Below are 23,129 nucleotides of genomic sequence, written 5' to 3'. Positions count from 1 at the left end.
CACGGCCCATCCACCTAACCTGCACGTCTTTGGACTGTGGGAGGAACTCGGGAGCACCCGGAGGAAACCCACGCAGACACGGGGGAAGAACGTGCAGACTCCGCGGGCACACACAGTGACCCAAGCCGCGAATCGAACCCGGGACCCTGGAGCTGCGAAGCAGCCGTGCTCACCACTGTGCTACCGTGCTGCCCCCTTGTGGAGGAAGACTCAAATGAAGGATCGTAAGTAGAAGAGACTCATTAATAAATCCTATAGCGAACACAGGAGAGACACTCTTTATCCAGGGAATGATGCAAATGTGGAACTCGCTACCACAAGGAGTGGTCACAATGATTAGCATCGATTTACATGTATTGTCACAGTTACCGAGGTACAGTGAAAAGTATTGTTCTGTATACAATCCAGACAGATTGTTCCATACCTGAAAACATAGGACAAACGATAAATACACAAGGTAAGTACATAGACACAGACATCGGGTGAAGCCTACAGGAGTGTAGTAGTACTCAGGAGAAGGTGTGTGAAGAGATCAGTTCAGTCCATAAGAGGGTCGTTTAGGAGTCTGGTGACAGCGGGGAAGAAGCTGTTTTTGAGTCTGTTTGTGCGTGTTCTCAGACTTCTGTTTCTCCCGCCCGATGGAAGAGGTTGGAAGAGAGAATAACCCGGGTGGGAGAGGTCTGTGATTATGTTGCCCGCATAGTTAGGGTAGCACAGTGGTTATCATAGAATTTACAGCGCATAAGGAGGCCATTCGGCCCATCGAGTCTGCACCGGCCCTTACAAAGAGCACCCGACTTAAGCCCATGTCTCTACCCTATCCCTGTCACCCAGTAACCCCCACCTAACCATTTTGGACACAAAGGGGCAATTTAGCACAGCCAATCCACCTAACCCGCACATCTTTGGACTGTGGGAGGAAACCGGAGCACCCGGAGGAAACCCACGCAAACACGGGGGGAGAACGTGCAGACTCCGCACGGACAGTGACCCAGCCGGGAATCGAACCTGGGACCCTGGAGCTGTGAAGCAACTGTGCTAACCACTATGCTACGGTGCTGGCCCGTGGTTAGCACTGTGGCTTCACTGCGCCAGGGTCCCGGGTGGATCTGCGTGGGTTTCCTCCGGGTGCTCCGGTCTCCTCCCACTAGTCCCGGAAGACGTGCTTGTTGGGTGAATTGGACATTCTGAATTCTCCCTCTGTGTACCCGAACAGGCGCCGGAATGTGGCGACGAGGGGATTTTCACAGTAACTTCATTGCAGCGTTAATGTAAGCCTACTTGTGACAATAAAGGTTATTATTATTCTTTCCCAAGGCAGCAGGAGGTGTAGACAGTCAATGGACGGGAGGCAGATTCACGTGACGGACTGGGCTGTGTTCAAGAGGAATCTAAATAATTACATGAGGGAGAATGGAAGGGGGCAGTGTGATGATAGGGTGAGATTAAGCATGATGGGAGAAGGATCGGGAACTGCCGAAACCTGTTAGGCCGAATGGCCTGTTTTTGTCCTAAATTTTCAATGTATATTCTACAGCAAAACACTCCGTTTTATTTTGAACTGAACATTTCTCTTCACCTCCTCCAATGGTACTGTCACGGTCCTGAAGGAGGCAATGAAAACGTTGCACTCAAACCCGCACATCAATACAGCGCACAACACACTAATGTATTTGTCCGTAACCCATTTTTTCTTAAAGCATTTCAAGCAAACTTCCTGTGATTCCGAGGGGTGCACATCTCCAAAATTCTGTCCTGGTCTACCCACTTCGACGCGGCCACCAAGAAAGCAGAACATAGAACATAGAGCATAGAACAGTACAGCACAGAACAGGCCCTTCGGCCCTCGATGTTGTGCCGTGCAATGATCACCCTACTCAAACCCACGTATCCACCCTATACCCGTAACCCAACAACCCCCCCTTAACCTTACTTTTTAGGACAATACGGACAATTGATCATGGCCAATCCACCTAACCCAGCGCCTATACTTCCTCAGGAAACTAAGGAAATTCGGCATGTCCACATTGGCTCTGACCCACCTTTACAGATGCACTATAGAGAGCATCCTATCAGGCTGCATCACAGCCTGGTATGGCAACTGCTCGGCCCAGGACCGCAAGAAACTTCAGGGAGTCGTGAACACCGCCCAGTCCATCACACGAACCCGCCTCCCACCCATTGACTCCGTCCACACCTCCCGCTGCCTGGGGAAAGCGGGCAGCATAATCAAAGACCCCCTCCCACCCGGCTTACTCACTCTTCCAACTTCTTCCATCGGGCAGGAGATACAGAAGTCTGAGAACACGCACGAACAGACTCAGAAACAGCTTCTTCCCCGCTGTCACCAGACTCCTAAACGACCCGCTTATGGACTGACCTGATTAACACTACACCCCTGTATGCTTCAACCGATGCCAATGCTTATGTAGTTACATTGTGTACCTCGTGTTGCCCTATTATGTATTTTCTTTTCATGTACTTAATGTACTTAATGATCTGTTGAGCTGCTCGGAGAAAAGTACTTTTCACTGCAGCACGGTACACGTGACAATAAACAAAGCCAAATCCCTAATATTTTGGAGAAAGCTGTCAATCAAAATAGACACCAGTCAGCTACTCGGCATTCCCAAACCTGCGCGTTTCAAGGTTTGTCTATTTTTCGACTGATCGGACTCAGGCTGAAGGCTGACAAAGTTTAGAAATCAATTCGCCAAATATTTCCAATGCTATTAAGCGACAGGTAGGCTGAATGAATGCATCGGGAATTACTCTGCGAGGAGGATGTTGTGCGTCGCTGGGAAGAGACGTCCATCAATTGGTAACGATCGCGCAGTTACGGAGATTGTGAGACGAGGGATGGGTGGACAGCAAGGCCAAAGGTCAGAGGCCATAGTTGGCGGAGCGGCTCCGGCATTGGGCGCGATTCTCCCAGCCCCGCGCCGGGCCGGAGAATCGCCGCAACCGCGCCACGCCTCCCCGACGCCGGTGCCCGATTCTCCGAGGTGCGGAGAATCGGCGCCGGCGCGTTTGGCACGGCGCCGGCCGCGGGCCGCTGTACGAGGCCGGACCGCCGATTCTCCGGCCAGGATGGGCTGAGCGGACGCACGGAAAAAGCAGAGTCCCGCCGGCACCATCCACACCTGCGGCGGGAGCTCTGCGCGAAGGGTCGGGGGTTGGGGGAGGCCTCCGATGGGGTCTGGCCCGCGTTCGGGGCCCTCCGATCTGCGGGCCGGCCTCCCCCCCCCCCCCCCCCCACCCCTCTGGGCCTACTTTGTTGTGCGTCCGGCCCCGGAACCCCCGCGTCGGGGCTGGCTCGTTCCGTAAAGCCACCGCGCGTGCGCGGATCGGTGCCGCCCCCAGTGCGCGGCAGGAAGTGAGGCTGGAGTGGCGTGAACCGCTCCAGCGCCGTGCTGGCCTCCTGTGGGGGCCAGAATCGCTCGTGCCCGCGCCCGTTTCGCGCTGTCGTGAAACGCGACAGCGTTCACAACGGCGCGGACACCCTGTCCCACGATCAGAGAATCGGGCCCATTGGCATTCTGGTCAAGGGATGGCTGCTTGGGCCGGATGTCAAGTCCGTGAACTCGGGGTGTCCCCCGTGGAATTGTGGGTAGCCTGGCTCAGACCCCCATTGCTGCAGTCTGTGGTGCTCCTCACACCCCTGTGGTGCACCTCACAGGCCCCTGGCTGCTCACACTGCTGAGTATCGCACAACCTCAAACAGACCATTGTTTGCAGCAAACTACCCAGCCTTCAGAACAGCGACCACGACACCACGCAACCCTGCCAGGGCAATCTCTGCAAGACGTGCCAGATCATCGACGTGGGTACCACCATTACACGCGAGAACACCACCCACCAGGTACGCGGTACATACTCGTGCGACTCAGCCAACGTTTGCAACTCGTGACAATAAGCGATTTTCATTTTCATTTCATTTCAAGCAGGCTTCAAATGAAGTTACTGTGAAAAGCCCCTAGTCGCCACATTCCGGCGCCTGTTTGGGGAGGCCGGTACGGGAATTGAACCGTGCTGCTGGCCTGCCTTGGTCTGCTTTCAAAGCCAGCGATTTAGCCCAGTGTGCTAAACCAGGGGGTACTCTAAATTTATATTTAAAAAAAATAAACGATTGGATTGAGCTGCTGTTTTCTTGTGCCCCCTTTGTGTCCATGTATGTTGAGCCCTTACTATTTGCCTCAATAAACATTTTAAAAAGGGAAGCGATTCTGGAAGCAGGGAGAAAGAACAAGCACAGGTTCCGCTTCTCTGTGGCCGTCGTTAAGCAACCGAGGATTGCCAAACAAAACCCTGGATTGGTTGTTCAACACCGTCAGCCAAGCAGCCTCCCTGCTTCCTGTCATGTGAAAAAGCTGAGCACACGAAGAGGAAGTGTGGGAAGCTGCCTGAAGCTGGTAGTGGAACAGAAGGCTGCCTTATCGGTTGTCTGAGGCTTTCCTGAAGCCAGCCGCCTGTCAAACAGCACTTCCTGCACTCCACATGTTCAGCTGCTCTCGTTTGCAGCTTTAGCCTGGTCGGGGAGCTGGTCGGGGGCACTGCGAGGGAGGTCAATGGAGGAGCCGAGCCCCGCGTCGGCATTCGACAAAGACCCGTTCGACCTGACGGCGGAAGATGTCTACGACATGTCCTACATCATCGGCCGGGATTTATTCAAGCTCAGCGGCGCGGCGGAGGGCCGCACCGTGGCGGAGCTGCAGTACAAGATAATCAGGGTGCTGGAGATATTCGAGGCCTTGGTGGACAAGCAGAGCCTGGCGGCGGAGGCGCTGAGGCTCGAACGCGAGGTGCTGAGGGCGGAGACGGAAAGGCTGCAGGGGGAACTCCGGGAGGCGAGGAGCTGCTCGCCGGCGGAGCAGGCCACCGGTCCGGACAAAACGGCGGCGGACGTTAACGACCCCGACCGGCCGCGCTTCACGCTGCAGGAGCTGAGGGAGGTGTTACAGGAGCGCAACAAGCTCAAGGCTCAGCTGCTAGCTGCGCAAGAGGAACTGGAATGTTACAAGAGAGGGTTAATCGCCGCGAAAGAACCTCAAAACCCAGGAAAGGACACGCCGAGTGCCGGCCGGGAACATGAACGAACCACAGTGAAAAAGCTGTTTGCGCTCAAACAGAGGAAAAATCCTTAAGCTCCAGGTCTTCGAAAGGTTTTGTGGGCATTTACTCATTGTTTTGCTAAACGGAATGACGGTACTCTGGAATAACTGTGCAATGTATTGACACAGAGCGTTTACTTTTCTACACAAACCAAAAAATTGATTTTTGCTCCGTATTAAATGAGGCGATGTGGGCAGCACGGTGGCCTAATGGTTAGCACTGCTGCCTCACGGCGCCGAGGTGCCGGGTTCAATCCAGGCTCTGGGTCGCTGTCCGTGTGGAGTTTGCACATTCTCCCCGTGTCTGCGTGGGTTTCGCCCCCCCCCCCACAACCCAAAAGATGTGCAGGGCGGGTGGATTGGCCAACGCTAAATTGCCCCTTCATTGGAAGCAATTAATTGGATACTCGAAAACATTTTGTTTGTTCAAAATTAGGTGCGTTTGTCTGGCTTTTTCTTTTGTCTAACTGGAGTTGGAATAATAGGGCCAGAAAATGAAACAAAATAGGCTTAATTTCCAAGTCGCCGCGTTTACTCAATGATAAAGGCATAGATGAAGGAGCACGGTGGTTAGCACTGTTGCTTCACAGCGCCAGGGAACCGGTTCGATTCCAGGCTTGGGGTCACTGTCTGTGCGGAGTCTGCACGTTCTCCCCCACATCTCCATGGTTTTCCCTCCGGGTGCTCCGGTTTCCTCCCACAAGTCCCGAAAGACGTGCGTGTTGGGTGAATTGGACATTCTGAATTCTCCCTCCGTGTACCCGAACAGGAGCCGGAATGTGGCGACGAGGGGATTCTCACAGTAACTTCATTGCAGTGTTAATGTGAGCCTACTTGTGACAGTAAAGATTACTGTTATTATAATAGTGCTTATGTTACGAGGCGAATCATTTTTTTATTTTACTTTTTCTTCAAATTTAGAGTACCAATAATTTTTTTCTTTCTAATTAAGGGGCAATTTAGCGTGGCCAATCCACCTAACCCTGCAGATCTTTGGGTTGTGGGGGCGAGACCCATGCGGACACGGAGAAAATGTGCAAACTCCACACGGACAGTGACCCAGGACCGGGGTCGAACCCAGGCCCTCAGCGCTGTGAGGCAGCAGCGCTAACCACTGTGTCACCATGCCGCCCTGAGTTTTAAAAAAATTATCAGTTCACAGGGATGTGGGCGTCGCTGGCTGGGCCCAGTATTTATTGCCCCACCCCCTAATCGCCCCCTTGAGATGGTGGCGGCAGCGTAGTGGTTAGCACTATGGCTTCACAGCGCCAGGGTCCCAGGTTCGATTCCCGGCTTGGGTCCCTGTCTGTGCGGAGTCTGCACGTTCTCCCCCGTGCCTGCGTGGGTTTCCTCCGGGTGCCCTCCCACAGTCCAAAGATGTGGTTAGGTGGATTGGCCGGGCTAAATTGCCTTTAGGTTAGATGGGGTTGCTGGGTTACATGGATAGGGTGGAACGGACATTTTACGGCCTTAGAACATAGAACATAGAACAGTACAGCACAGAACAGGCCCTTTGGCCCTCAATGTTGTGCTGAGCCATGATCACCCTACTCAAACCCACGTATCCACCCTATACCCGTAACCCAATAACCCCCCCCTTAACCTTACTTTTTTTTTAGGACACTACGGGCAATTTAGCATGGCCAATCCACCTAACTCGCACATCTTTGGACTGTGGGAGGAAACCGGAGCACCCGGAGGAAATCCACGCACACAGGGGGAGGACGTGCAGACTCCACACAGACAGTGACCCAGCCGGGAATCGAACCTGGGACCCTGGAGCTGTGAAGCATTTATGCTAACCACCATGCTACCCTGCTGCCCCTTGTCGAGCCAACGCTGCTACTGCCCGAGCCTGTCGACCAAGACAAAATGTTGCGATCGTTTTCAGGAAATGAGCTCACATCACCTTCCCCCAAAACGGCTCCGGGCGACTGAGCATGCCGATGGCAAACTGGAAGAGCTCTAAATCAATAGGAGCCATGTCGTGTGATTAACCTACGGCAACAAATGCGTGTCAGGGTCCGGCGTCTCATTTTCCAATCGCATTCCACTTTTCATCGCATTCCCACATGCTGAGAAAGACAATCTTTGCAAAGTGCCTCTGGCTAATGCCTATCGCTGTAAAGTATACAGCGTTGTGCGTACTGACGGACCAAGTTGTTTTCTGAACAATACATGAATCGATAAATTTTGGCCCTTGCAGCTCTCAATCTCTTGTAGGTGTAATGTCGCTGTAGAGATTAATAAATGCATTTATTATTCAGTAGTCCCTCCTGTCTATAACATGTATTTGAGAGAATTGAGATTGATTTCCGGCTGAGCTGTCACGACTAGATAATGTTTTGCAAGAATTTACGTAGATTTCTTCCCAAACCCCTGCATTTTGTAACACTGAGATGGACTCTGATTGGGGCAGCACGGTGGCGCAGTGGTTAGCGCTGCTGCCTCGCGGTGCCGAGGTCCCAGGTTCGATCCTGGCTCTGGGTGGGGCTGGAGTCTCCGATTCTGAGGCTATGTCCCCCACGCTGGCGTGGGTGGGATCGGTGGTGTTTTACGCCAGAGAAAATGGGGTAAAGCGGCCAAAGATTCCCCGTTTGGCTGGGGGCTCGCAGGGCAGCAGCGTAGAGCACCCCGGCTCGAGCTGCCGTTACGCCCCGGTCCGTTGCCGCGCGCGCGCGTGGCGGGGGAAGGTGACGTGAGCTAGTTTCCAGAAAACGATTGCAACATTTTGCAGGCTCGGGCGGTAGCAGCGTTGGCTCGACAAGGCCGTAAAATGTCCGTCCACCCTATCCCTGTAACCAGCGCCGGCCCTAGGGTTGCTGGCGCCCCGGGCAATCTGAACTTCGGCGCATGGCGAGCACATGGCGCCCCGGGCAACTGCCCGAGTTGCCGGTACCTTGGTACCTTGCCGGTAACCCAGCAACCCCATCTAACCTAAAGGCAATTTACCATGGCCAATCCACCTAACCTGCACAACTTTGTGGGAGGAAACCGGAGCACCCGGAGGGAACCCACGCAGGCACGGAGGGGAGAACGTGCAGACTCTGCACAGACAGGGACCCAAGCCGGGAATCGAACCTGGGACCCTGGAGCTGTGAAGCCATAGTGCTAACCACTACGATGCCGCCACCTTCTCAAGGGGGCGATTAGGGGATGGGGCAATAAATACTGGGCCCGGCCAGCGACGCCGTTGCCGCGCAGCCACGCCGCGCTACGTGGCGGAGGCCGCTCACGGACCCGGCCCGTGAAATAGTGCCCCCTCGTTGGCCGACTCGCGCACCCTGAACCACCCCCCCACATTGCCCCCAGCCCCTGATCAAGACCCCCCCCCGTGCCCGCGGATCGCCCAGCCCCCCCCCCCCTCCCCCCCCCCCCCCCCCCCCCCCCACCACATATTCCTTCCATGACCGGACTGGCTTACAGGCTGTCCACTTTCTCAACTCCTTCCAGGAAGGACATCGGCAGCGTTAACTCTGTACCTCTCGACCTGCTGAGCATTTGCAACATTTCCTGTGTGTTTATTTTGTTGACCGGATTCCGGGACGCTGAAGGGAATTGTACATTGGGTCAGGTAGGTTATAAGGCACCGAAACGGGCCATTCGGCCCGACGAGTCGGTGCTGGTGCCTATGCTCAGCTCTGGCCTCCTCTGCTAACATTAACGTGTTAGTGCGTGCGTTATCACCTGCCCGGATCCTACTGGCTGGGGACAATTGGTTACCCCATGCTCCTTGGGGAATATGAGCTCCCCCAATGAGGGGGGGAGGGGGGCGCGGAGCAATCATTAACAGTGCAGCTCTATACATAGAGCTGGCCAGTGTGGTACCGGCTGGAAAGGGAATCAGTGGTGAACCACTGGCATTGTGTACATATGGTCGTAAATAAAGTTACTTTCTGTTTGACTCCACCAACCCGTGCTGGATTCTTCGTGGCCCTCACAAAGATATGCTGGAGGAATAATACAGTAGTTTGTCTTTTACCTTCAGCAAGTTTATTTTTCATCCAACTCGACAGAGACACAAACTCCCTATAATTTCCCCACAGGGGCCAATAACCATTACCTGTCCATAACCATTAATAAGGCAAAATTGCTTAACAATGTTGTTACACGAGGGAGATATTAGGAAATCGGGTCCAGGAATGAGACCCCAATGTAGCGGGCAATTTCGGGATGAAACCGACAGAGGGAAAATACTGCTAAAATGGAATCAGAGGGATACGCGCATACCTGGATTATCCCAGTCAGACACGTGAGTGGAAATATACAGGATGCCCCCAGATCCATTGTTCTTCGGGACATTCCCTTCTGACCAGCTATTAGCCCATTAGAGTCTTATGGCCTCTTTGTTGGTCAACGGGAGGTCAGTTGCATATCAATAAGATGGCTCTGTTCTTTTGTATAAAAGGGCTATCAAACAGCCAAGATAACGATGATGGGTTCAGGTCTGGACACCCCAGCAGAGAACCTTTGTTCGAGGGGCTGGGCAGGGCTCAGAGATAGAGCATGAGAAGGAATGCTGTTTTGAACAGATAGGGGGAAAGGCTTCAGAAATCGACCGAGAGAAGTGATGAAAGTGCCAACGAGGCAGGCTTTGCAAAAAGGGTTCTGAAAGAACGTCCCTCACAGAAGAAAAATTGCTTCGTAAATGCAAGTATTGCCTTTGCCTGCGTAGATGGCATGAGAGTTACGTGTTTATTTAAAGTAATGTTTAATGGAAACTAATGTGTTACGGTTCAGAAACTACATGTAATCAGTTATCGTTAGGGTTGAAGTTGGAATGTTTAAATAATGTTTACTTTTGCTTTAATAAAGTTTGTTTATAAACTAACCAAGCCCTATTTCTTATATTATCACTCCTGGAACAAATCGATCTTTCAGCGCCTTCTGAAAACTTTATAAAGTTATACACTTGAAGTATAGTGTTCAATTCAGGTCGCCACACTACCAGAAGGATGTGGAGGCTTTAGAGAGGGTGCAGCAGAGATTTACCAGGATGTTGCCTGGTATGGAGGGCATTAGCTATGAGGAGAGGTTGAATAAACTCAGTTTGTTCTCACTGGAACAACGGAGGTTGAGGGGCGACCTGATAGAGGTCTACAAAATTATGAGGGGCATAGACAGAGTGGATAGTCAGAGGCTTTTTCCCAGGTAGAGGGGTCAATTACTAGGGGGCATAGGTCCAAGGCGCGAGGGGCAAGGTTTAGAGGAGATGTACAAGGCATGTTTTTTACACAGAGGGTAGTGGGTGCCTGGAACTCGCTGCCGGAGGAGGTGGTGGAAGCCGGGACGATAGTGACATTTAAGGGGCATCTTGACAAATACATGAATAGGATGGGACTAGAGGGATACGTAAGTGTAGAAGATTTTAGTTTAGACAGGCAGCATGGTCGGCGCAGGCTTGGAGGGCCGAAGGGCCTGTTCCTGTGCTGTACTTTTCTTTGTTCTTTGTTATGGCTCTGGTTCACCACTATTAAGAGCTGTCCAGGCGACCGTAACAATGTAATTAAAGCATGCTTTGCTGACACACTGACATCCTCCAACCTCTCCTCGGCTAAACCTCATAACTCGCTATTCTCTTCTCCATCATACATAGAACATAGAACATTACAGCGCAGTACAGACCCTTCGGCCCTCGATGTTGTGCCGACCTGTGAAACCTCTCTGAAGCCTATCTACACTATTCCCTTATCGTCCATATGCCTATCCGATGACCATTTGAATGCGTTTAGTGTTGGCGAGTCCACTACTGTTGTAGGCAGGGCATTCCACGCCCTTACTACTCTCTGAGTAAGGAACCTACCTCTGACATCTGTCCTATATCTAGCCCCCTCAATTTAAAGCTATGTCCCCTCGTGCTGGACATCACCATCCGAGGAAAAAGGCTCTCACTGTCCACCCTATCTAATCCTCTGATCATCTTGTATGCCTCAATTAAGTCACCTCTTAACTCTCTAACGAAAACAGCCTCAAGTCCCTCAGCCTTCCCTCATAAGATCTTCCCTCCATACCAGGCAACATCCTGGTCCTTGGGCCCTGGTAAATACACTTCCCCCCCTTTCAATGCATCGTGCTGTTCGCTTCAACCACTCTGGTAGTGAGTTCACATTCTTGCCGCTCTCTGGGTAAGGTTTCTACTGAATTCCCTGCTGGATTTCTTGGTGACGATCTTATGCTGATGGCCTCCAGTTCATGTTCTAACCTCACAAGAGGAAGCATTCTCTCCGTGTCTACTCTTATCAAAACCTTTCGGAATTTTCAACAGCTCCGTCAGGTCACCCTCAGCCTTAAGGAAGAGGAGTCCAAGCCTGTCAGTCCTTTCCTATTTAAAAAAATAAATAAATTTAGAGTACCCAATTCTTTTTCCAATTAAGGGGGCAATTTAGCATGGCCAATCCACCCGCCCTGCACATCTGTGGGTTGAGGGGGCGTGACGCACGCAGACAAGGGGAGAATGTGCAAACTCCACAGGGACAGTGACCCGGGGCCGGGATTCGAACCCGGGTTCTCGTGCGCCGTGAGGCAGCGCCGCCAACCACTGCGCCGCCCTGCCAATCCTTTTCTGAGGCGGCACAGTGGTTGGCACTGCTGCCTCGCGGCTCCAGGGATTCGGCCTCGATTCCGGCCTCGGGTGGCTGTGTGGTTCGCACGTTCCCCCCCCCCCCCCCCCCCCCACCCACCCACCGTGTCTGCGTGGGTTTTCCTCCGGGTGCTCCGGTTTCCACCCACAGTCCAAAGATGTGCAGGTGAGGTGGGTTGGCCACGATCAATGCCCGGGGTCACGGGGACGGGGATGGAGAGTGGGCCCAGGTAGAGTGCTCTGTCGGAGGTTCGGCTCACACTCGATGGGCCAAATGGCCTCCTTCTGCACTGTAGCGATTCCATGGATTGGCGTACCCACACATTTCTGGTCCCATCATTGTAAAAGAAGAGTTGCGGATTTCTTTACCGCAGCAGAGGGCGAAATGCGCTGGGCCGTAATGTCTGCTCCAGGCAGAGGTGGAGAGTTTTTAATTAGTCGGGAATCGAGGGTTGTGGAGGTAAGGCGGGAGAGTTGGGGATTATCACATCAGATGTCACAATCTCACTGAATGGCAGAGCAGACTCGATGGGCCAAATGGCCGACACCTGCTCTTATGGAGAAGTAGAACTGGAGACCCCCACCGATGTCTGGCTGTCGGACATGGCAAGCTTTCTCGGCTTGGAAAACAATCAAGTTGGCCTTACGAGGATCACTCTCGGGGTTCGCCCGGAGGTGGCAACCATTCATCGACTTCTTCACGGGGAACTAATCGTCAGCGGGGGGGGGGGGGAGGTTAGAATAGTGTAGAGTAGGGGGGAAGAATAGGCGGGTCTATCTGCGAGAATGGTACTGTTATTTGCACTGTTTTCTGTAAGTGGTATCTGCACACTAACGTATATTGTTACTGTTTACAGTGCCAAAAATACCTCAATAAAATTGTCTGTTAAAAAAAAAGAACTGGAGACCCCCTCAGCCACCCCTCGTCCCCTCCAAACAACAGAACCTTCCCCCCCCTTACTTTCTGGCTGAAAGGTCATACGAGGAACATTTCACCCTACAGAGAGCACTGATGGACCTTCTCCTCCGAGCTCGTTCTTTCAATAATAACAATCTTTATTAGTGTCACAAGTAGGCTCACATTAACACTGCAGTGAAGTTACTGTGAAAAGCCCCTCGTCGCCACATTCCGGCGCCTGTTCGGGTACGCGGAGGGAGAATTCCGAATGTCCAATTCACCCGACAAGCACACAGGGCTAAATCGCTGGCTTTGAGAGGAGGCCAGCAGCACGGTTCGATTACCGTAACAGCCTCCCCGAACAGGCGCCGGAATGTGGCGACTAGGGGCTTTTCACAGTAACTTCATTTGAAGTCTACTCGTGACAATAAGCGATTTTCATTTCATTTCATTTCTTTCGGGACTTGCGGGAGGAAACCGGAGCGCCTGGAGGAAACCCACGCAGACACGGGGGGGGGGGGGGGGAGAACGTGCAGACTCCGCGCAGTGGCCCAAGCCCGGGAATCGAACCCGGGTCCCTGGCGCTGTGAAGCAACAGTGCGAGCCGCTGTGCTCCCCGTGCCGCCCGACAAGCGTCAGCAACATATGACTCACCTTCAGCCAGGTCTTTCCACGTTGGAATCTCATCCAGGGTGACATATTGTCCGGCTCTGTAGTATCTGCGTCTTTCTGGGCGGTCAATTTTCTCCAGGTGCTCTTCGTGCGAGAGAGAGAGAAAAACAAACAAAAGAGGTTCTGTGTTTGTGACCCTGATGGTACCTCTTTCTGCAGAGGCCTATTAGGCTGGAGAACGGCAGCTTATCATCCTCAAAGGGCATCAGTGAAGCAGATGAGTTTTTAAGATTTGATTTTGATTTGATTTATTATTGTCACATGTATTAGCATACAGTGAAAAGTATTGTTTCTTGCAGACAATGCATACCGTCCATAGGGAAGGAAGGAGAGACTGCAGAATATAATGTTACAGTTATAGCAAGGGTGTAGAGAAAAGATCAACTCAATACGAGGTGGGTCCAGTCAAAAGTCTGATGGCAGGAGGGAAGAAGCTGTTCTTGAGTCGGTTGGTACGTGACCTCAAACTTTCGTCTCTTTTTCCTGACGGAAGGAGGTGGAAGAGAGTACGGCCGGGGTGCGTGGGGCCCTTAATTATGCTGCCTTTCCCGAGGCAGCGGGAATTGTAGACAGAGACGATGGATGTGAGGCTGGTTTGCCAGATGGACTGGGCTACATTTACGACTGTTTGTAGTTTCCTGCAGTCTTGGGCAGAGCAGGATCCATACCAAGCTGTGATACAGCCAGAAAGAATGCATCTGTAGAAGTTGGTGAGAGTCGTAAGTGACAAGCCAAATTTCCTTTGGAAAGGGAAGAAGGTGTCACCATAGTGACACTTCCAAATTTCCGAGGGTGGGGGAAATCCCCTAGTTGCCACACTCCGGCGCCTGTTCGGGTACACAGAGGGAGAATTCAGAATGTCCAATTCACCCAACAAGCACGTCTTTCGGGGACTTGTGGGAGGAAACCGGAGCGCCCGGAGGAAACCCAGAAAGAATGCTTTCCATGGTGCATCTGTAGAAGTCGGTGAGAGTCGTAGCTGACATGCCATTGGTTACCATTGATGACACCGCCTGTTTATTGAAGAATTTAATCCGGAACTACATTTAAATTCGCCTCCCCCCCCCCCCTCTCCCCCCCCCTCTCCCCCCCTCCCCCCCCTCCCTCCCTCCCTCCCTCCCCCCCCACCCCCCTCCCTCCCTCCCCCCCTCCCCCCTCCCCCCCCTCCCTCCCCCCCCCTCCCCCCGCTCCCCCTCCCCCCCCTCCCCCCGCTCCCCCCGCTCCCTCCCCCCCCCTCCCTCCCCCCCGCCTCCCCTCCTCCCAGTTTCTGTGGCGGGATTTGAACTCACGCATCATCAGTCCGGGAGCCACTATGTCAACCTAACCCCTGAACGCGAAGGCAGAGTGGCCACACATTGTAATGTCTCAATCCTGCCCTCACCTCACAGCCCTCACCCCCACCCCAAACTTTGTTAACTTAAATTGCAAATGGGGAGCAGGAAAATGGTAAGCCACGCATGGACATGATCAGTGGCTGTATTTCAATACTCTTCGAAATCCCTGTGATTGGAGTTGGTGCTTTTTGCCCCTGCTACACTCCCCCCCCCCCCCCCCCCCCCCCCCCATAGCTGTGACCGTAAACTATTTTGAATGTTAGAATCCCAGCGTGCGCAGGGAGGCACGGCGGCGCAGCGGTTAGCACTGCTGCTGCTTCACGGCGCCGGAGATTGGATCCCGGCACCTGGGTTACCGTCCGTGTGGAGTTTGCGCGTCCTCCCCCGGGTCTGCGAGAGTTCCCACCCCCCCCCCCCCCCCCCCCCTCCCCCATCCCTCCCGACCCCAAAAGGATATGCAGGAGAGGTGGGTCGGCCACGATAAACTGGCCCCTGAATTGGAATTGTCTTTTTTTTTAATCTGATTATGTACATCCCCCCCCCCCCCCCCCTTCCCCACCCCACCCCACCCCCCGCCCCGGCTAAGTACCAGACGACCGTTGTGGTGGAATATTCTCACTTAGCATCTGGCGATAAATATTCCGCAACTTTGGCTGCAGCAAGGTTGGGAGCACATTGGTGGTTTTGTAAATCTTTGCTGAGGTGCTGTTTATGGTTTATCTTGGAACTGAGAAACACGGTGGGGAGGGTTACCCCGGCTTCCCAGCCGCATGTTTCTTGGCCGAATCTGAATTCCCATCAAAGGCTCCCCACGCGGCCGGGGAAACTCGCGGGGAGGGGGTGCGCCACCGGCAGGGGGCCTGGAGAATATATGTGTCGGAAGAGAGGAATTGAGATGAAGTGTGTTCCTGCCCGACTTCCGTAAACTATGAACAGCCTCCGAGCAAGGCAGGGAAGGAGGTTAACGGGCCAAGGAGCGGTCATTCCAAAGATGTGCAGGTTGGGTGGATTGGCCATGACAAATTGTCCAAAATTCTATGATTAACCTAGGACAAAAGTTCGGCGCAACATCGTGGGCCGAAGGGCCTGTTCTGTGCTGTATTTCTCTATCTATCTATTCGTTTTAAGTCCTATTTTATTTTCCACTCCACATCTGGGATCTCTCCGCCCTCCCATTGATTCTGTCTCCGCCTCCCGCTGCCTCAGGAAGGCAGGCAGCATTGTCAGAGACCCCCTCCCACCCAGGCTTTGCCCTCTTCCAGACCCTTCCATCAGGCAGAAGTCTGAAGACCCGCACATCCAGACATAGGAACAGCTTCTTCCCCACGGCTACCAGACTCCTCAACGACTCCCCCCTCGGACTGATCTATTCCCTGTAAGAACACTATTCACGACGCCCTATGCTGCTCTTGCTCATGTATCTGCTTTGTTTGGCCCCTTGTTCCGCACTGTAATTTTCATAGAATTTACAGTGCAGAAGGCGGACATTCGGCCCATCGAGTCTGCACCAGCTCTTGGTCATGTATTTTGCTTTGTTTGGCCCCTTGTTCCGCACTGTAACCAATCACTGTTTGTCGATGTACCATTTGTCAATGTGCACTGTTGAATATTCTTTTTTGTCTACTATATACGACGTACTGTGTACGATTCTTTGGCAGCAGAAAAATACTTTTCACTGTACTTCGGAACATGTGACAATAAATCAAACCCAATACCGTGTACATATTTGGTCTTATTATTTGAAGAAGCTAGCTGCGGTTAAGAGCAGTCCGCTCGACCCATTCCTGAGCAACTTTTTGAAAATAAATTTAGAGTAGCCAATTCATTTTTTCCCAATTCAGGGGCAATTTAGCGTGGTCAATCCATCACTGCGCCACCTTGCCGTTCTTGGGATGAGGAACCTACCTTATGAAGGAAGGTGGAACTGGTTAGAACATAGAACATACAGTGCAGAAGGAGGCCATTCGGCCCATCGAGTCTGCACCGACCCACTTAAGCCCTCACTTCCACCCTATCCCCGTGACCCAATAACCCCTCCTAACCTTCTTGGTCACTAAGGGAGATCTATCACGGCCAATCCACCTAACCCGCACGTCTTTGGATTGTGGGGGGGAAACCGGAGCACCCGGAGGAAACACACGCAGACACGGGGAGAACGTGCAGACTCCGAACAGCCAGTGTCCCAGCAGGGAATCGACCCTGGGACCCTGGCGCTGTGAATCCATGGTGCTATCCGCTTGTGCTACCGTGCTGCCCTAGGTCTGTGACCCGCTCCCGTCAGGAGTTCAGAAGAACAAGAATTGATCTTACTGAAACATGGAAGATCCTGAGGGGACTTGACAGGGTGGATATCAGCAGTATGGACCCATTCGTGGGGGCGATCAGGATGAGGGGACACAGAAAGAATACCAGGGAGATTTGAAACGGCAGCAAAAAATATTTTCACAAAGAAAATTTGAAATGCCGACGAAAATATTTCAAAAAATATATAATTCCAGGGAGATGGAGAAGGTGATCCAGGAGGAGGGGGTTTTAACGAAGGGGATGAAAAGACCAGATTCTGTGGCCCCCAAGGGCAATTCCACCGTTGCCCGTGGATTTCACGGACTGAGAAACACGCGGCTAGAAGGCCAGAGGATCCGTCCGATTTTCTTCCCTCCGAGGGCCGTCGGTATGTGGAATTCTCTCCCCCACCGAATGCACTCGAGGCTGGGTCACAGAGCAGGGTTAGACTAGCCGATCTAAAGGGGCTGGTGGGTTGTCAAGGGCTGATGAGTGGACAGACAGGGAAAATGGAGTTGAGACCTCAACCAAATCAGATGTGATTTTATTCAATGGGCCGAATGGCCTCACTCGTGCTCCCATGTTCCGGAGTTTAACAGTCCCCGGCCGGTTCTGCCCTTTTATTGTAGAGTAGTAATACGATGGTCATGTTTATTAATAATAATAATCTTTGAGTGTCACAAGTGGGCTTACTAAACACTGCAATGACGTTACTGTGAAAATCTCCTCGTCGCCACATTCCGGCGCCTGTTCGGGTACACGGAGCGAGAATTCAGAATGTCCAATTCACCCGACAAGCACGTCTTTCGGGACTTTGTGGGAGGAAACCGGAGCGCCCGGAGGAAATCCATGCAGACACGGCGGGGAGAACGTGCAGACTTCGCACAGACAGTGACCCCAAGCCGGGAATCGAACCCGAAGACCTTGGCGCTGTGAAGCAAACGTGCTAACCACCGTGCTACCGTGCTAACTGCTGAACACAAGCCGTTTGTAAATGCGCAAGAAGGCGACGGCGGACGGATTCATTCCACACAGTTGACACCTGGAGACAGATAGTGACAGCAGTTACTGTGAAACCGAATGGCAAACATTGGTGGGAAATGACGGCCAATAATGCTGACCTCCTGCACATCACCCATTTCCAAAACCTCACCATGACTTTCCGGTCTCTTAAGCGTCAATCTCTGAAATTCCCTCCCCTCCTCTTGAAAGATGCTCCTTAAAACCTGCCCCGTCGACCAAAGATTTGGTCAAATATCTCTACCATGTACCTCGGTGCCAAAGGTTGGAGTTTGCGAAAGTCAATTGGACTGTTGCTTGGCGAGGACTAGTTTCCAGGGCTTATAGTCTCCTTCTGCGTTGACATGTTCTCAGGCTCCTACAAACTGCACCTGGTGGAATATATTTCTACAGCTCCCAGCACTATCTCGTCAGTAACTTTCCAGGGTGGCACAGTGACGCAGTGGTTAGCACTGCTGCCTCACGGCACCGAGGACCTGGATTCGATACCGGCCCCGGGTCACTGTCCGTGTGGAGTTTGCGCATTCTCCCTGTGTTTGCGTGGGTTTCGCTCCCACAACCCAAAGATGTTCAGGGTAGGTGGATTGGCCGCGCTAAATTGCCTCTCAATTGGAAAAAAAATAATTGGGTACTCTAAATTTATATTTAAAAAGAAAGTCAACAACTTATGGACGGCACGGTAGCACAGTGGTTAGCACCTCCAGGGTCCCAAGTTCAATTCCCGGCTTGGGTCACTGTCTGTGAGGAGTCTGCACGTTCCTCCCCATGTCTACGTGGGTTTCCTCCGGGTGCTCCGGTTTCCTCCCACAGTCCAAAGATGTGCAGGTTGGGTGGATTGGCCATCCTAAATTGCCCTTAGTGTCCAAAAAGGTTCGGTGGGGTTACTGGGTTGTGGGCCTAGCGTGGAGGTGTGGGCTTGTGTGGGGCGCTCTTTCCAAGGGCCGATGCGGACTCGATGGGCTGAACGGCCTCCGTCTGCACTGTACATTCTATGAGGCTGTGATAACTTTGTGATCAAACCTATAGTGCTTTTCCGAGACTTGGCCAAGATGGAAAAGGAAGAGGGGTGTTTGAATCAGATTGAAGGCGCGATATAAACGCACACCACAATATGGCAGTGTAACATTGGTTGTGAGGAAGAATCTTAATGTCGGATAAACTTTTACAAAGTGCTTTCATTCGCTCCCAACCTATTCAAAACAATGAAATGAAAATGGCTTATTGTCACAAGTAGGCTTCAAATGAAGTTACTCTGAAAAGCCCCTAGTCGCCACATTCTGGCGCCTGTTCGGGGAGGCTGGTACGGGAATTGATGCTGCTGGCCTGCCTTGGTTTGCTTTAAAAGCCAGCTATTTAGCCCAGTGTGCTAAACCAGCCCAGAGGGATAAAATTGAAAGTTGGGCCTTTCCCAGGAGCAGACCTGGTCAACCGGCGAGGTTAACGAGAACGTTTCCAGGGATGAGCAACTTCAGTTACGAGGATAGATTGGAGAGCCTGGGACTGATCTCCTTGGGGAGAAGAGGGCTGAGGGGAGATTTGATACAGATGTTCAAAATTATGTGGGGGAGGGGGGTTTGGGTGGAACAGAGTAGATGGGGAGAAACTGTTCCCGAAGAGGGCACAGGTTTGCAAAAGAAGAAAATGTGACATGAGAAAAAAACCTTCATACGCAGCGAGTAGGTTGGGTGTGGAATGCACTGCGTCAAATGCGTTCAAGAGTGCGTTAGACGATTATTTGAAGAGAAGCAGTTCAATCGATGCATTCAAAAGAGTGCTAGATGATTATTTGAACAGAAACAATGTGCAGACGGGGGGGGGGGTGAAGGCAGGGGAACAGCACGAAATTCATTTGGCGAACGCGATGGGCCGAATGGACCCTTCTACGCCATAACAATGCCGTGACTCTGTGAGGACGACGGTGCGGGCAAGATGAAAACGCGGCGGCAAGGAAAACTCCGAACGCGACGTCGGGTGTTGAAGGTGAATCTGCAATCGGGCAGCACTTGCTGAACAACCCCAGAGTGCGCCAAGGATTACGTTAACAATGTAACATTGCAGTCGGGCTCGCAACGTGGCTCACTTTCGCCTCTGAGAAACTGCGTCCAGTCACGCATATATGGGCTTGTCCTGCGCAAACAGAAAGAACAGGACCAAGCATTGCCTCTTTTTTTTGGTAATTAAAAAAAACCTGACGACAGGGACAGGATTGAACGAGCACCCCAGTTCGTGTTTTCAGGCAGGATGGGACGGGTGGACAGCGGGATCTCCCACCCCGCCGTCAGCTGCGCCCCTCAATGCCGGTGGGACCGGGATTTCCCGCCGGCGCGAGCAGCCGGTAAATCCCACCCTCGTCGCCAGATAATAATAATAAAAGCAATCTTTTATTGTCAGAAATATGAAGTTACTGTGAAAATCCCCTAGTCACCACATTCCGGCGCCTATTCGGGGAGGCCGGTACGGGAATTGAACCCGCGCTGCTGGCCTTGTTCTGCCTCACGAACCAGCAGTCTAGCACACTGAGCTAAACCAGCCCACCGGCAGCGCCTCAGCCAACCAGAGATGACACGCCGACCGATCAGGGAACCGATCCTCATCCCTCCCTCGGAAATTTGGCATTCTTGTGTTTGTCCCAACGCTGGAGGTTTACCACCCTGGCGAAGTCTGAGCTTTTTTTTTTCAGCAATAGGTGTAGACTGAAGTGTTTGATGTGTGTGGGGGCTGCAGTGACACTTACTTTTGGCCACTTTCCAGTCGGTGCTGGGGCGAGCGGAGTGAAAGTCCTCGGGGCTCATGGCGCCGGTGGCCGCCTCGCTCGTCGGCACCGAGTGCGGGGGGCGTGTCCCGCCGGCAGCCAGCCAGCGCGCAGGCGCGGGGCCGCCGCCTCGGCCGGCAACGAGCCAGCGCGCAGGCGCGGGGCCGCCGCCTCGGCCGGCAACGAGCCAGCGCGCAGGCGCGGGCCCGCCGCCAACGCCGGCCGACCGTTGGCCCGGCCGCGCGCCCCAGGCCGACGCCCTCCGCGCCTGCGCCAAGGCCCGCCCGCCCCAGCGCAGCAGGCGGCTCCGCCCGAGCCCGGATGCCATTCTCTCCATCGCTTCTTCTCACGCCGAGCTGCCGCTCCGTCCAGCCCGTTGGAAAATGTTGTGATTTTGCACCTCCCCCGAAGCACTACCGGGGCATCGGGTCCCGCCCAAGAGGATGGGCCAATCAGAGCGGGGGGCGGTGACCTCCGCGCGCGGGGCCTTCTGGGATCTGTAGTCCATCCATTGAAGGAGTCCACATAATAATGATAATTTAACCAGAATGGAACAAAGTCCAGAACTCTGGCTTCTACACGAGCATTTCCAAACTCCGCTCTTGAAAAACACACCTTAAAGGAACGGTACATGGAGTGGTACAGCGATAACAAGCCTACCGTACCAGCCTCCCCGAACAGGTGCCAGAATGTGGCGACTAGGGGCTTTTCACAGTAACTTCATTTGAAGCCTACTTGTGACAATAAGCGATTTTCATTTTCTTCATTTCCTCAATCTCTCCCTCCAGCAAAACTAAACAGTAGCAATTGACTTCAGGAAGCAAAGTACTGTATACCCCCACCCCCGTCAGCATCAACGGGGCCCAGGTGGTGATGGTTGACAGATTCAAATTCCTAGGGGTGCACATCACCAACAATCTGTCCTGGTCCACCCACGCCGGCGCTACCACCAAGAAAACCCAACGGCGCCTATGCATCCTCAGGAAACTAAGGAAATTCGGCATGTCCACATTGACTCTTGCCAACGTTTACAGATGCGCCATAGAAAGCATCCTATCTGCCTGCATCACAGCCTGGTATGGCAACTGCTCGGCCCAGGACCGCAAGGAACTTCAGAGAGTCGTGAACACAGCCCAGTCCATCAGACGAACCTGCCTCCCATCCATTGACTCCGTCTACACCTCCCGCTGCCTGGGGAAAGCGGGCAGCAAAATCAAAGCCCCCTCCCACCCGGCTTACTCACTCTTGCAACTTCTTCCATCGGGCAGGAGATACGAAAGTCTGAGAACACGCACGGACTGACTGAAAATTAGCTTCTTCCCCGCTGTTACCAGACTCCTAAATGACCCTTTTATGGACTGACCTGATTAGTACTACACCCCTGCATGCTTCACCCTATGCCGGTGTCCATGTAGTTACATTGTTGTACCTTGTGTTGCCCTATTATGTATTTTCTTTTATTCCCTTTTCTTTTAATGTACTTAATGATCTGTTTGAGCTGCTCGCAGAAAAATAATTTTCACTGTACCTCGGTACATGTGACAATAAACAAACCCAATCCAATCCAATAATCCTGCTTTCTCCCCAAAGACTTTGATCCCATTATTCCCAAGTGCTGTATCTAGCCGCCTCTCGAATATATTCAATGTTTTTGCATCAGCTACTTCCTGTGGCAATTCTCGTGGCGGCACAGTGGTTAGCACTGGGGCTGTGGCGCTGAGGGCCCGAGTTCGAATCCCGGCCCTGGGTCACTGTCCGTGTGGAGTTTACACATTCTCCCCATGTCTGCATGTGGGTCTCGTCCCCACAATCCAAAGATGTGCAGGTCAGGTGGATTGGCCACGCTAAATTGCTCCTTAATTGGAAAAAAATAATAATTGGGTACTCTAAATTTATTTTTAAAACAACGATTTCAATCTCTCCTTTCACTGTTCCTCTGTCTTCGATCATCACATGAATTCAAGCTTCCACATAATGTCTCAGGTCCCCCAAAGAACATTGATGCTTCACAGCCTGTATGAAGGTATCACCAGTATTTACACCTGCTGTCTGCTTTCCCGCTTTCGAAATCTGGTCACTGCAGGTTGTTCTTTCACTCAGGACACTTTCTCCGCCTTTTACTTGAATCCTCCTGAACATAACTTTGTTCAACTTCTGATTCTTCGTTCCTTTATCTGGTACTTCTCCTTCATTCCCTGGTTTGTACAGCTATCTGCTCTTGAGCTTCTGGGACTTCTTTCTGCCCCCTTACTCCATTGGCTTGCCTCTCTTGTCAGCTTTTGGTGTGAGACCTGCTTTCATCTCGATAACCTGGCTCCAACTGAGGCACATTTCAGCGTGGGGCCCCTGGTTTCTGAGCAATAGCCTCATCTCATCTCTGCTTGTTTTCATGTCGTAAACCCTTTCATGACAATGGGGGCACAGTTTAAAGTGAAACCAAAAGGCCTTTGATTCACATGAGCTAACTAAAATTTCAACT

At 52.6% G+C, this 23,129-nt stretch overlaps 2 protein-coding genes across 3 annotated transcripts in view; one reads left to right on the top strand and one right to left on the bottom strand.

The window, feature by feature from the left end:
* LOC119959003 (ADP-ribose glycohydrolase MACROD1-like) overlaps window positions 1–20,768 on the bottom strand; it is an 811,859-nt gene extending 791,091 nt beyond the window's left edge. For both annotated transcript variants that reach the window (XM_038787543.1, XM_038787544.1), the window contains exons 1-2: window positions 20,633–20,768; window positions 13,244–13,345 (exon numbers count right to left, since the gene is read on the bottom strand). In XM_038787543.1, coding sequence (XP_038643471.1) covers window positions 13,244–13,345; window positions 20,633–20,690 — 160 coding nt within the window. In that variant the 5' untranslated portion in view covers window positions 20,691–20,768. The remainder of the gene's footprint in view (window positions 1–13,243; window positions 13,346–20,632) is intronic.
* rilpl2 (Rab interacting lysosomal protein-like 2) lies at window positions 4,381–5,425 on the top strand. Its single transcript, XM_038787545.1, has one exon. It carries the CDS (start codon window positions 4,569–4,571, stop codon window positions 5,142–5,144), a length of 576 nt encoding a protein of 191 aa, XP_038643473.1. The 5' UTR covers window positions 4,381–4,568; the 3' UTR covers window positions 5,145–5,425.
* Window positions 20,769–23,129: the final 2,361 nt, after the last annotated feature.

This window comes from Scyliorhinus canicula, chromosome 31 (genome assembly GCF_902713615.1).
Source record: "Scyliorhinus canicula chromosome 31, sScyCan1.1, whole genome shotgun sequence".
Lineage (NCBI taxonomy): Eukaryota > Metazoa > Chordata > Chondrichthyes > Carcharhiniformes > Scyliorhinidae > Scyliorhinus > Scyliorhinus canicula.
The sequence above is the reverse complement of the archived record's forward strand: the minus strand, read 5'-3'. Positions and strand labels throughout refer to the sequence as shown.